The sequence below is a fragment of the Ranitomeya imitator genome, chromosome 4 (assembly GCF_032444005.1).
Source record: "Ranitomeya imitator isolate aRanImi1 chromosome 4, aRanImi1.pri, whole genome shotgun sequence".
Classification (NCBI taxonomy): Eukaryota; Metazoa; Chordata; class Amphibia; order Anura; family Dendrobatidae; genus Ranitomeya; species Ranitomeya imitator.
Window position 1 is genome coordinate 79,222,148 of NC_091285.1, and position 14,618 is coordinate 79,236,765.

Sequence of the window (14,618 nt, forward strand, 5' to 3'; positions counted from 1 at the left end):
ATTCTGCATTGAGTAATGTTGATGCATTTTTCCAGGCGCTGGGTTTGCTTTACGATGAGCCTAATTCAGTGGATCGGGCTGAGAAAAATCTGCTGGCTTTATGCCAGGGTCAGGATGATGTAGAAGTATATTGTCAGAAATTTAGGAAGTGGTCAGTACTCACTCTGTGGAATGAATCTGCACTAGCGGCTTTGTTCAGAAAGGGTCTCTCTGAAGCTCTTAAGGATGTAATGGTGGGATTTCCTATGCCTGCTGGTTTGAATGAGTCTGTCCTTGGCCATTCAGATCGGTCGTCGCTTGCGCGAGCGTAAATCTGTGCACCATCTGGCGGTATTGTCTGAGAGTAAACCTGAGCCTATGCAGTGCGACAGGACTATGACTAAAGTAGAACGGCAAGAACACAGACGTCTGAACAGACTGTGTTTCTATTGTGGTGATTCTACTCATGCTATTTCTAATTGTCCTAAACGCACTAGGCGGTTCGATAGCTCTGCCGTTATTGGTACTGTACAGTCCAAATTCCTTTTGTCCATTACCTTAATGTGCTCTTTGTCATCGTATTCTGTCATGGCGTTTGTGGATTCAGGCGCTGCCCTGAATCTGATGGATTTGGATTATGCTAAACGTTGTGGATTTTTCTTGGAGCCTTTGCGGTGTCCTATTCCGTTGAGAGGAATTGATGCTACACCTTTGGCCAAGAATAAGCCTCAGTACTGGGCCCAGCTGACCATGTGCATTGCTCCTGCACATCAGGAAGTTATTCGCTTTCTGGTACTGCATAATTTGCATGATGTGGTCGTGTTGGGGTTGCCATGGCTACAAACCCATAATCCAGTATTGGATTGGAACTCTATGTCGGTAACCAGCTGGGGTTGTCAGGGAGTACATGGTGATGTTCCATTTTTGTCTATTTCGTCATCCATTCCTTCTGACATCCCAGAGTTCTTGTCGGACTTTCAGGATGTATTTGAAGAGTCCAAGTCTGATGCCCTACCTCCGCATAGGAATTGTGATTGTGCTATCGATTTGATTCCTGGTAGTAAATTCCCTAAGGGTCGTTTATTTAATTTGTCCGTACCTGAACACACCGCTATGCGCAGTTATGTGAAGGAGTCCCTGGAGAAGGGACATATTCGCCCATCGTCGTCACCATTGGGAGCAGGGTTCTTTTTTGTAGCCAAGAAGGATGGTTCGCTAAGACCGTGTATTGATTACCGCCTTCTTAATAAGATCACTGTTAAGTTTCAGTATCCCTTGCCATTGATTTCTGACTTGTTTGCTCGGATTAAGGGGGCTAGTTGGTTTACTAAGATTGATCTTCGTGGTGCGTATAATCTGGTGAGAATCAGGCAGGGAGATGAATGGAAAACGGCATTTAATACGCCCGAGGGTCATTTTGAGTATCTGGTGATGCCGTTCGGACTTGCCAATTCTCCATCTGTTTTTCAGTCTTTTATGCATGACATTTTCCGTGAGTATCTGGATAAATTCTTGATTGTTTACTTGGATGACATTTTGATCTTCTCAGATGATTGGGAGTCTCATGTGAAGCAAGTCAGAATGGTTTTCCAGGTACTGCGTGCTAATTCCTTGTTCGTGAAGGGATCAAAGTGTCTCTTCGGTGTGCAGAAAGTTTCATTTTTGGGGTTCATCTTTTCCCCTTCTACTATCGAGATGGATCCGGTTAAGGTTCAGGCCATCCAGGATTGGACTCAGCCGACATCTCTAAAAAGTCTGCAGAAATTCCTGGGCTTTGCTAATTTTTATCGTCGCTTCATCTGTAATTTTTCTAGCATTGCCAGACCATTGACCGATTTGACCAAGAAGGGTGCTGATTTGGTTAATTGGTCTTCTGCTGCCGTGGAAGCTTTTCAGGAGTTGAAGCGTCGTTTTTGCTGTGCCCCTGTGTTGTGTCAACCTGATGTTTCTCTTCCGTTCCAGGTCGAGGTTGATGCTTCTGAGATTGGTGCAGGGGCGGTTTTGTCACAGAGAGGTTCTGGTTGTTCAGTGTTCAAACCATGTGCTTTCTTTTCCAGGAAATTTTCTGCTGCTGAGCGTAATTATGATGTGGGCAACCGAGAGTTGCTGGCCATGAAGTGGGCATTCGAGGAGTGGCGTCATTGGCTTGAGGGTGCTAAGCATCGCGTGGTGGTTTTGACTGATCATAAGAACCTTACTTATCTTGAGTCTGCCAAGCGCTTGAATCCTAGACAGGCCCGTTGGTCGTTATTTTTTGCTCGTTTTGATTTTGTGATTTCATACCTTCCGGGCTCTAAAAATGTGAAGGCGGATGCTCTGTCTAGGAGTTTTGTGCCCGACTCTCCGGGGTTATCTGAGCCGGCGAGTATCCTCAAGGAAGGAGTCATTGTGTCTGCCATCTCCCCTGATTTGCGGAGAGTGTTGCAGAAATTTCAGGCTAATAAACCTGATCGTTGTCCGGCCGAGAAACTGTTCGTCCCTGATAGGTGGACTAGTAAAGTTATCTCTGAACTTCATTGTTCGGTGCTGGCCGGTCATCCAGGAATCTTTGGTACCAGGGAGTTGGTTGCTAGATCCTTCTGGTGGCCATCTCTGTCGCGGGATGTGCGTGCTTTTGTGCAGTCCTGTGGAATTTGTGCTAGGGCTAAGCCCTGCTGTTCACGTGCCAGTGGGTTGCTTTTGCCCTTGCCGGTCCCGAAGAGGCCTTGGACACATATTTCGATGGATTTCATTTCTGACCTTCCCGTTTCTCAAGGAATGTCGGTCATTTGGGTGGCCTGTGATCGCTTTTCTAAAATGGTCCATCTGGTGCCCTTGGTTAAATTGCCTTCCTCCTCTGATTTGGTGCCTTTGTTCTTCCAGCATGTGGTTCGTTTACATGGCATTCCTGAGAATATTGTTTCTGACAGAGGTTCCCAGTTTGTCTCGAGGTTCTGGCGAGCCTTTTGTGGTAGGATGGGCATTGACCTATCTTTCTCCTCGGCCTTCCATCCTCAGACTAATGGCCAGACCGAACGAACCAATCAGACCTTGGAAACATATCTGAGATGTTTTGTTTCCGCTGACCAGGATGATTGGGTATCATTTTTGCCGTTGGCTGAGTTCGCCCTTAATAATCGGGCCAGCTCGGCTACCTTGGTCTCTCCATTTTTCTGCAATTCTGGGTTCCATCCTCGTTTCTCTTCAGGACAGGTTGAGTCTTCGGACTGTCCTGGTGTGGATTCTGTGGTGGACAGGTTGCAGCAGATCTGGACTCAGGTAGTGGACAATTTGACCTTGTCCCAGGAGAAGGCTCAGCTTTTCGCTAATCGCAGACGCCGTGTGGGACCCCGACTTCGTGTTGGGGATCTGGTTTGGTTATCTTCTCGTCATATTCCTATGAAGGTTTCCTCTCCTAAATTTAAACCTCGTTTTGTTGGTCCGTATAGGATTTCTGAGATTCTCAATCCGGTGTCTTTTCGTCTGATCCTCCCAGACTCCTTTTCCATACATAATGTATTCCATAGGTCGTTGTTGAGGAGATACGTGGCACCTATGGTTCCATCTGTGGAGCCTCCTGCCCCTGTTTTGGTGGAGGGGGAATTGGAGTATATTGTGGAGAAGATTTTGGATTCTCGTGTCTCTAGACGGAAACTCCAGTATCTGGTCAAATGGAAGGGTTATGCTCAGGAAGATAATTCCTGGGTCTTTGCCTCTGATGTCCATGCCCCAGATCTTGTTCGTGCCTTTCATGTGGCTCATCCTGGTCGGCCTGGGGGTTCTGGTGAGGGTTCGGTGACCCCTCCTCAAGGGGGGGGGGTACTGTTGTGAATTCTGTGGCTGAGTTCACTTCTGTGGTCACAAGTGGTATTGCAGTCTCTGGGCTTCCTCCCTCAGGTGTTTTGGTGAGCTCGTTGGCTGCCTTGCTATTTAGCTCCACCTGAGTCTGTCTTCCTTGCTCCTTGTCAATGTTCCAGTGTTGGATCTGAGCTACTGCATCTTTCCTTGGGCCTGCTGCTCTGCTAGATAAGTGCTTCTAGTTTGTTTTCTGTTTTTTCTGTCCAGCTTGCTATTAACTTTTGCTGGAAGCTCTGAGAAGCAAAGGGGTGCACCGCCGTGCTGTTAGTTCGGCACGGTGGGTCTTTTTGCCCCTTTGCGTGGTTTTCGTTTTAGGGTTTTTTGTAGACTGCATAGTTCTCTTTGCTATCCTCGCTCTGTCTAGAATATCGGGCCTCACTTTGCTGAATCTATTTCATTCCTACGTTTGTCTTTTCATCTTGCTAACAGTCATTATATGTGGGGGGCTGCCTATTCCTTTGGGGTATTTCTCTGAGGTAAGTCAGGCTTGTATTTCTATCTTCAGGCTAGTCAGCTCCTCAGGCAGTGCCGAGTTGCATAGGTAGTGATAGGCGCAATCCACTGCTGCTTATAGTTGTGTGAGGATAGATCAGGTACTGCAGTCTACAGAGATTCCACGTCTCAGAGCTCGTCCTATTGTTTTTGGTTATTGCCAGATCTCTGTATGTGCGCTGATTACTGCACGCTGTGTTGCCTGATTGCCAGCCATAACAGTACAAGGAGCCACACCAATGATTCCCAATAGAGGGAAAAAAGAAATCCTGACAGCATTTTTTTTTCTTAGCTCTGTCTTCAGTCTTTTTTTTCCCCTAGACATTAGAGTGCTTCAGAACACAGCTGTGGACATGGATATTCAGGCTCTGTGCTCCTCAATGGATAATCTCGTTGTAAATGTACAAAAGATTCAAGATACTATTGATCAGAAATCGATGCTAGAACCAAGAATTCCGATTCCTGATTTGTTTTTTGGTGACAGAACTAAGTTCCTGAGCTTCAGAAATAATTGTAAGCTATTTTTGGCCTTGAAACCTCATTCTTCTGGTAATCCTATTCAACAGGTTTTGATTATTATTTCTTTTTTGCGCGGCGACCCACAGGACTGGGCGTTTTCTCTTGCACCAGGAGATTCTGCATTGAGTAATGTTGATGCATTTTTCCAGGCGCTGGGTTTGCTTTACGATGAGCCTAATTCAGTGGATCGGGCTGAGAAAAATCTGCTGGCTTTATGCCAGGGTCAGGATGATGTAGAAGTATATTGTCAGAAATTTAGGAAGTGGTCAGTACTCACTCTGTGGAATGAATCTGCACTAGCGGCTTTGTTCAGAAAGGGTCTCTCTGAAGCTCTTAAGGATGTAATGGTGGGATTTCCTATGCCTGCTGGTTTGAATGAGTCTGTCCTTGGCCATTCAGATCGGTCGTCGCTTGCGCGAGCGTAAATCTGTGCACCATCTGGCGGTATTGTCTGAGAGTAAACCTGAGCCTATGCAGTGCGACAGGACTATGACTAAAGTAGAACGGCAAGAACACAGACGTCTGAACAGACTGTGTTTCTATTGTGGTGATTCTACTCATGCTATTTCTAATTGTCCTAAACGCACTAGGCGGTTCGATAGCTCTGCCGTTATTGGTACTGTACAGTCCAAATTCCTTTTGTCCATTACCTTAATGTGCTCTTTGTCATCGTATTCTGTCATGGCGTTTGTGGATTCAGGCGCTGCCCTGAATCTGATGGATTTGGATTATGCTAAACGTTGTGGATTTTTCTTGGAGCCTTTGCGGTGTCCTATTCCGTTGAGAGGAATTGATGCTACACCTTTGGCCAAGAATAAGCCTCAGTACTGGGCCCAGCTGACCATGTGCATTGCTCCTGCACATCAGGAAGTTATTCGCTTTCTGGTACTGCATAATTTGCATGATGTGGTCGTGTTGGGGTTGCCATGGCTACAAACCCATAATCCAGTATTGGATTGGAACTCTATGTCGGTAACCAGCTGGGGTTGTCAGGGAGTACATGGTGATGTTCCATTTTTGTCTATTTCGTCATCCATTCCTTCTGACATCCCAGAGTTCTTGTCGGACTTTCAGGATGTATTTGAAGAGTCCAAGTCTGATGCCCTACCTCCGCATAGGAATTGTGATTGTGCTATCGATTTGATTCCTGGTAGTAAATTCCCTAAGGGTCGTTTATTTAATTTGTCCGTACCTGAACACACCGCTATGCGCAGTTATGTGAAGGAGTCCCTGGAGAAGGGACATATTCGCCCATCGTCGTCACCATTGGGAGCAGGGTTCTTTTTTGTAGCCAAGAAGGATGGTTCGCTAAGACCGTGTATTGATTACCGCCTTCTTAATAAGATCACTGTTAAGTTTCAGTATCCCTTGCCATTGATTTCTGACTTGTTTGCTCGGATTAAGGGGGCTAGTTGGTTTACTAAGATTGATCTTCGTGGTGCGTATAATCTGGTGAGAATCAGGCAGGGAGATGAATGGAAAACGGCATTTAATACGCCCGAGGGTCATTTTGAGTATCTGGTGATGCCGTTCGGACTTGCCAATTCTCCATCTGTTTTTCAGTCTTTTATGCATGACATTTTCCGTGAGTATCTGGATAAATTCTTGATTGTTTACTTGGATGACATTTTGATCTTCTCAGATGATTGGGAGTCTCATGTGAAGCAAGTCAGAATGGTTTTCCAGGTACTGCGTGCTAATTCCTTGTTCGTGAAGGGATCAAAGTGTCTCTTCGGTGTGCAGAAAGTTTCATTTTTGGGGTTCATCTTTTCCCCTTCTACTATCGAGATGGATCCGGTTAAGGTTCAGGCCATCCAGGATTGGACTCAGCCGACATCTCTAAAAAGTCTGCAGAAATTCCTGGGCTTTGCTAATTTTTATCGTCGCTTCATCTGTAATTTTTCTAGCATTGCCAGACCATTGACCGATTTGACCAAGAAGGGTGCTGATTTGGTTAATTGGTCTTCTGCTGCCGTGGAAGCTTTTCAGGAGTTGAAGCGTCGTTTTTGCTGTGCCCCTGTGTTGTGTCAACCTGATGTTTCTCTTCCGTTCCAGGTCGAGGTTGATGCTTCTGAGATTGGTGCAGGGGCGGTTTTGTCACAGAGAGGTTCTGGTTGTTCAGTGTTCAAACCATGTGCTTTCTTTTCCAGGAAATTTTCTGCTGCTGAGCGTAATTATGATGTGGGCAACCGAGAGTTGCTGGCCATGAAGTGGGCATTCGAGGAGTGGCGTCATTGGCTTGAGGGTGCTAAGCATCGCGTGGTGGTTTTGACTGATCATAAGAACCTTACTTATCTTGAGTCTGCCAAGCGCTTGAATCCTAGACAGGCCCGTTGGTCGTTATTTTTTGCTCGTTTTGATTTTGTGATTTCATACCTTCCGGGCTCTAAAAATGTGAAGGCGGATGCTCTGTCTAGGAGTTTTGTGCCCGACTCTCCGGGGTTATCTGAGCCGGCGAGTATCCTCAAGGAAGGAGTCATTGTGTCTGCCATCTCCCCTGATTTGCGGAGAGTGTTGCAGAAATTTCAGGCTAATAAACCTGATCGTTGTCCGGCCGAGAAACTGTTCGTCCCTGATAGGTGGACTAGTAAAGTTATCTCTGAACTTCATTGTTCGGTGCTGGCCGGTCATCCAGGAATCTTTGGTACCAGGGAGTTGGTTGCTAGATCCTTCTGGTGGCCATCTCTGTCGCGGGATGTGCGTGCTTTTGTGCAGTCCTGTGGAATTTGTGCTAGGGCTAAGCCCTGCTGTTCACGTGCCAGTGGGTTGCTTTTGCCCTTGCCGGTCCCGAAGAGGCCTTGGACACATATTTCGATGGATTTCATTTCTGACCTTCCCGTTTCTCAAGGAATGTCGGTCATTTGGGTGGCCTGTGATCGCTTTTCTAAAATGGTCCATCTGGTGCCCTTGGTTAAATTGCCTTCCTCCTCTGATTTGGTGCCTTTGTTCTTCCAGCATGTGGTTCGTTTACATGGCATTCCTGAGAATATTGTTTCTGACAGAGGTTCCCAGTTTGTCTCGAGGTTCTGGCGAGCCTTTTGTGGTAGGATGGGCATTGACCTATCTTTCTCCTCGGCCTTCCATCCTCAGACTAATGGCCAGACCGAACGAACCAATCAGACCTTGGAAACATATCTGAGATGTTTTGTTTCCGCTGACCAGGATGATTGGGTGTCATTTTTGCCGTTGGCTGAGTTCGCCCTTAATAATCGGGCCAGCTCGGCTACCTTGGTCTCTCCATTTTTCTGCAATTCTGGGTTCCATCCTCGTTTCTCTTCAGGACAGGTTGAGTCTTCGGACTGTCCTGGTGTGGATTCTGTGGTGGACAGGTTGCAGCAGATCTGGACTCAGGTAGTGGACAATTTGACCTTGTCCCAGGAGAAGGCTCAGCTTTTCGCTAATCGCAGACGCCGTGTGGGACCCCGACTTCGTGTTGGGGATCTGGTTTGGTTATCTTCTCGTCATATTCCTATGAAGGTTTCCTCTCCTAAATTTAAACCTCGTTTTGTTGGTCCGTATAGGATTTCTGAGATTCTCAATCCGGTGTCTTTTCGTCTGATCCTCCCAGACTCCTTTTCCATACATAATGTATTCCATAGGTCGTTGTTGAGGAGATACGTGGCACCTATGGTTCCATCTGTGGAGCCTCCTGCCCCTGTTTTGGTGGAGGGGGAATTGGAGTATATTGTGGAGAAGATTTTGGATTCTCGTGTCTCTAGACGGAAACTCCAGTATCTGGTCAAATGGAAGGGTTATGCTCAGGAAGATAATTCCTGGGTCTTTGCCTCTGATGTCCATGCCCCAGATCTTGTTCGTGCCTTTCATGTGGCTCATCCTGGTCGGCCTGGGGGTTCTGGTGAGGGTTCGGTGACCCCTCCTCAAGGGGGGGGGTACTGTTGTGAATTCTGTGGCTGAGTTCACTTCTGTGGTCACAAGTGGTATTGCAGTCTCTGGGCTTCCTCCCTCAGGTGTTTTGGTGAGCTCGTTGGCTGCCTTGCTATTTAGCTCCACCTGAGTCTGTCTTCCTTGCTCCTTGTCAATGTTCCAGTGTTGGATCTGAGCTACTGCATCTTTCCTTGGGCCTGCTGCTCTGCTAGATAAGTGCTTCTAGTTTGTTTTCTGTTTTTTCTGTCCAGCTTGCTATTAACTTTTGCTGGAAGCTCTGAGAAGCAAAGGGGTGCACCGCCGTGCTGTTAGTTCGGCACGGTGGGTCTTTTTGCCCCTTTGCGTGGTTTTCGTTTTAGGGTTTTTTGTAGACTGCATAGTTCTCTTTGCTATCCTCGCTCTGTCTAGAATATCGGGCCTCACTTTGCTGAATCTATTTCATTCCTACGTTTGTCTTTTCATCTTGCTAACAGTCATTATATGTGGGGGGCTGCCTATTCCTTTGGGGTATTTCTCTGAGGTAAGTCAGGCTTGTATTTCTATCTTCAGGCTAGTCAGCTCCTCAGGCAGTGCCGAGTTGCATAGGTAGTGATAGGCGCAATCCACTGCTGCTTATAGTTGTGTGAGGATAGATCAGGTACTGCAGTCTACAGAGATTCCACGTCTCAGAGCTCGTCCTATTGTTTTTGGTTATTGCCAGATCTCTGTATGTGCGCTGATTACTGCACGCTGTGTTGCCTGATTGCCAGCCATAACAATTGCCCAGCCACGTAGTATACAGCACAGAGCCACGTAGTATATTGCACAGCGACGTAGTATATTGCCCAGTTACGTAGTATATTGCCCAGCCACATATGTCACAGGTTAAAAAATAAACATATACTCACCTTCCGAGGACCCCTTGTAGGTCGGTCACATGACCGTGACGTCATGGCAGGTCCTTCTCGCTCAGGTGCGCCAGGCCTGTGATGACGTCGCGGTCACATTACCGTGACATCATGGCAGGTCCTTCTCCCATACTATCCTTGGCACCGAAACCTGCCGCTTGCATGGAGCGGTCACCGCAGCGTCGCGAAAGGTGAGTATATAATGATTTTTTTTTTTTTTTAATAATTTTTAACATTAGATGTTTTTCCTATTGACGCTCCATAGGCAGCATCAATAGTAAAAACTTGGTCACACAGGGTTAATAGCGTCGGTAACTGTTGTGAATTCTGTTGTCAAACTCCCTCCTGTGGTCGTGAATGGTACTTCGGCGAGTTCTGTCCATGGACTCCCTCTGGTGGCTGTGAGTGAAGCTGCTGCTTCTGAGGTTCCTTACACAGGTAACGTGGTTTATCCTTTGGTTGGCTGCTCTATTTAACTCCACTCAGATCGTTACTCCATGCCAGCTGTCAATGTTCCTGCATTGGTTCAGTTCGCTCTTGGATCTTTCTGGTGACCTGTCTTCTCCAGCAGAAGCTAAGTTCCTGATAGTTATTATTTGTTCATTGTTTCCTTGTCCAGCTGGTTATCATGATTTTGTCTTGCTAGCTGGAAGCTCTGGGATGCAGAGTGGCACCTCCGCATCGTGAGTCGGTGCGGAGGTCTTTTTGCACACTCTGCGTGGTCTTTTGTAGTTTTTTGTGCTGACCGCAAAGATACCTTTCCTATCCTCTGTCTGTTTAGTAAGTCTGGCCTCCCTTTGCTGAAACCTGTTTCATTTCTGCGTTTGTGACTTTCATCTTTACTCACAGTTAATATATGTGGGGGGCTGCCTTTTCCTTTGGGGAATTTCTCTGAGGCAAGGTAGGCTTTATTTTCTATCTCTAGGGCTAGCTAGCTCTTTGGCTGTGAAGAGGCGTCTAGGGAGTGTCAGGAACGCTCCACGGCTATTTCTAGTTGTTGTGATAGGATTAGGGCCTGCGGTCAGCAGAGCTCCCACATCCCAGAGCTTGTCCTGTGTGAGTTTAACTATCAGGTCGTGCCGGGTGCTCCTAACCACCAGGTCCATAACAGGTAACGGAGTGAGTTACCCGCGGCATAATGCGGTCCGTTACCGCCGGCATTAACACTGTTAGCGGTGGCCGGAGGGGAGTATGCGGGCGCAGGGCAGTGACTGCGGGGAGTAAGGAGCGGCCATTTTCTTCCGGACTGTGCCCGTCGCTGATTGGTCGTGGCTGTTTTGCCGCGACCAATTAGCGACTTGGATTTCCTTGACAGACAGAGGCCGCGACCAATGAATATCCGTGACAGACAGAAGGACAGACAGACAGAAAGACGGAAGTGACCCTTAGACAATTATATAGTAGACTAGATTGCGGCCCGATTCTAACGCATCGGGTATTCTAGAATATGCATGTCCCCGTAGTATATGGACAATGATGATTCCAGAATTCGCGACAGACTGTGCCCGTCGCTGATTGGTCGAGGCAACCTTTGACATCATCGTCGCCATGGCAACCATTATGACATCTACGTCGATACTGTGCCCGTCGCTGAATCAGAAATGTGGGATTTCTACGTCCTTTATGACATCATCGTCGCTGTGCCCGTCCCTGATTGGTCGAGGCCTGGCGGCCTCGACCAATCAGAGACGCGGGATTTCTACGTCGATACTGTGCCCGTCGCTGATTGGTCGAGGCCTGGCGGCCTCGACCAATGAGAGACGCAGGATTTCCAGGACAGACCGACAGACCGACAAAGACAGAAAGACAGACGGAAAAACCCTTAGACAATTATATATATAGATGACTGCACTATATTAAGAAGATCAAGACTTTGATGGGAGGAAGAGGAATGCTTCTTTAACATGAAATTCAAGTTTAGTTAATGTAAAAAGATATAGGAGACCTAGAATGACTAAATTAGTAAATGGGATTGAAGGTCTCCTTTATGCCTCATTCAGTCGTCCGTGTATCATGGTCCAAATACGGATCATGATTCACTGACTATCCATGGGGCTCCTGAACCAAACTTGATAGCTTCATAGGTGTCATGGTCTGCGTAGGGACTGTGATGCATGGACTGTCTGCTTGGCTCCTGAACCAAACTTGATAGCCTCATAGGTGTCATGGTCTGCGTAGGGACTGTGATGCATGGACTGTCTGCTTGGCTCCTGAACCAAACTTGATAGCCTCATAGGTGTCATGGTCTGCGTAGGGACTGTGATGCATGGACTGTCTGCTTGGCTCCTGAACTAAACTTGATAGCCTCATAGGTGTCATGGTCTGAGTAGGGACTGTGATGCACAGACTGTTTGCTTGGCTCTTGAAACAAACTTGACAGCCTCATGGGCATTTATGAGGCTGTCAAGTTCAGATCATGAGACAAGCAGACAGTCCGTGCATCACAATCCCTACTGAGACCATGACACCTATGAGGCTGTGACGTTTGGGTCAGGAGATCCACACACACACACAGTCCGTGCTTTATGGTCGGTACTTAGACCGTTGTACACAGATATGTCAATCCGGCATTATAATAAGAGGTTAGAAAAATTGGATCTGTTTAGCTTGGAAAATGATTCCCCAATGGTGATCTAATTTACATGTTTGTGTGGTTGGTAGAAACAACTGGCACACAGTTTACCCTTTACACGTGCAAGGAAGGCAATTTAGTCATCCGTATAGAAAAGAGTTCTTTACAGTTAGAGTAGTAAAACTTTAGAATACCCTAGTGGTAGTGGTAGCAGCAGCAGCAGCAGCAGTAGCTTTTCTCATACCAAAAGATATGAAGGATTATAAGGAAATTAGTGTAATTGATGGAGAAATTCTGGACTTGTTAAACCGGTTTATTTATTTATTTTTTTCAACCTTTATAACTATATTTAGGAAGCCATGACTGCTCGGAGCACACAATGTTGGGTAAACCTTTTTTCTCAGTTGCCATTAAAGAGGTTGTCCAACAAGAACAAGTTATAACCTATCCTATCACCTATCCATAATTTATTAATCGACCCCGCACTTATCGGCAGAATGGGGCACATCTACATCTATCCCCTCTAGAATGGATTGTGCCTGATGGCTGCTTCATTCATTCCCTATGGGACTGCCAAGTGCTGCTCTTGACTTTTTCCAGCAACCCAATAGAAAATGAATGGTGCAGCGATCAGGTGTCCGCCAGCTGCACCATTTTAGTAACTGGGATAAAATCTGCCGTGGGATACCCGCTGATTAACCCGCTGATTAACAAGTCATAGGATAGGTAATAACTTGTTCTGCTGGAAAACTCCTGTACGTTGTGTTGCATCCCTTTCTTTATAAATATCTGGAGTTCCAACTTGTATTTTCTGCAGACGTTTAGCTTGGGTACCTAGGCGTTATCAGATGTTATCACCATTGCATCTTTTATTATGAATCATTGTGGTCGTCAAATGTTGTAGTTTATGCCATTTTTGCAGGTAAACAGCTATTTTATTTGTAAAAAAAATAACCACAACAACATACACGAGCTGTAGGAAACTGCCTGTTGTGGTTCCTTAGTATGTTGATGTGGCTTTCAGCAGAACAAAGGCTGCTTGGTGCGGCTCTTTCCTTAGTCGGGTGTCTAATTTACTAATATTTTATCTTTTCATAGGGAAAAAAGAAACGAAGAAGCAGAGAAAAACATCAGGATTCCAGCTCAGGTGAGATTTTCGGATGTCCTAACAGGCTTATTATTGAACAGACTTTAGAAAAAACAAAAAGCTGATGTGAAACACACCTATCTGGCCATGGATTAATAGTTCATCACTAATAAAATGAACTGTGTATCTTGATGTGAATGGGTCTGTAAGTATACGAGGGCGTACAGACTCTCGGCAAGTGCACTGATTCACATTATTGCCCACATCATGCCATCGTGTAAAACTGACACTTCACATATCCCATTAATCTGTCACTGACAACAGCAGGTGTATGGTGGATGTATGGGTTAGCGCTATCTTTAGCAAATATATTTAGTGGATATATAAAGTCTACACACCCCTATTAAAACGTCAGGTTTTCGTCATGCAAAAAAAAAATCGTACCAAGAAGAAAAATTTCAGAACTTATTCCACCTGTAATGTAATCTGTACAAATCCATTGAGAAACAAACTGAAATAATTTTGAAAGAGAAAGTAAAAATAAGAAATCTAAATTAATGTGATGTCATAAGTGTGAACTCCCTCTTATATTTGGGAATGTGGTTGTGTTCAGGATTGGCCACCCACATTTATACTCGTGTAAAATAGTCAGTACACAGCTGCCATTGTATAAAGTAACTCCACATAGCCTAGCTGCGTTAGTAAGATTTTCCTGGCATTTTCTTAGTTGCATTACACCGCAAAAGCCATAGTCTGTAAATGGCTTACAACACAGCAAAGGGATCCATTGTTGAAAGTTATGCCAGGAGGTGAGTACAGATATTTTTCCAAGGCATTAGATATATCATGGAACACTAAAGACTGTCATCAAGAAATGGCTTATGTTTGGCACAACAGTTGCATTACCTAGAACTGGATGTCGCGTAAAAATAGATGACAAGAGGAAAATTGGTCCGAGATGCTACCAAGAGGCCTACAGCAACATTCAAAGGATCTGCATGAATTTTCTGGCAAGTACTGCTTGTGTACTGCATGTTACAATAATTTTCCATATTACATAGTAACATAGTAACATAGTTAGTAAGGCCGAAAAAAGACATTTGTCCATCCAGTTCAGCCTATATTCCATCATAATAAATACCCAGATCTACGTCCTTCTACAGAACCTAATAATTGTATGATACAATATTGTTCTGCTCCAGGAAGACATCCAGGCCTCTCTTGAACCCCTCGACTGAATTCGCCATCACCACCTCCTCAGGCAAGCAATTCCAGATTCTCACTGCCCTAACAGTAAAGAATCCTCTTCTATGTTGGTGGAAAAACCTTCTCTCCTCCAGACGCAAAGAATGCCCCCTTG

General features: G+C 45.8%; 1 protein-coding gene across 13 annotated transcripts in view; it reads left to right on the forward strand.

Annotated features, from left to right (window-relative positions):
* The window catches only part of TCF7 (transcription factor 7), a 229,028-nt gene that overhangs the window by 167,289 nt on the left and 47,121 nt on the right, over positions 1–14,618 (forward strand). For all 13 annotated transcript variants that reach the window (XM_069763838.1, XM_069763837.1, XM_069763834.1 and 10 more), the window contains one exon: positions 13,270–13,318. In XM_069763838.1, coding sequence (XP_069619939.1) covers positions 13,270–13,318 — 49 coding nt within the window. The remainder of the gene's footprint in view (positions 1–13,269; positions 13,319–14,618) is intronic.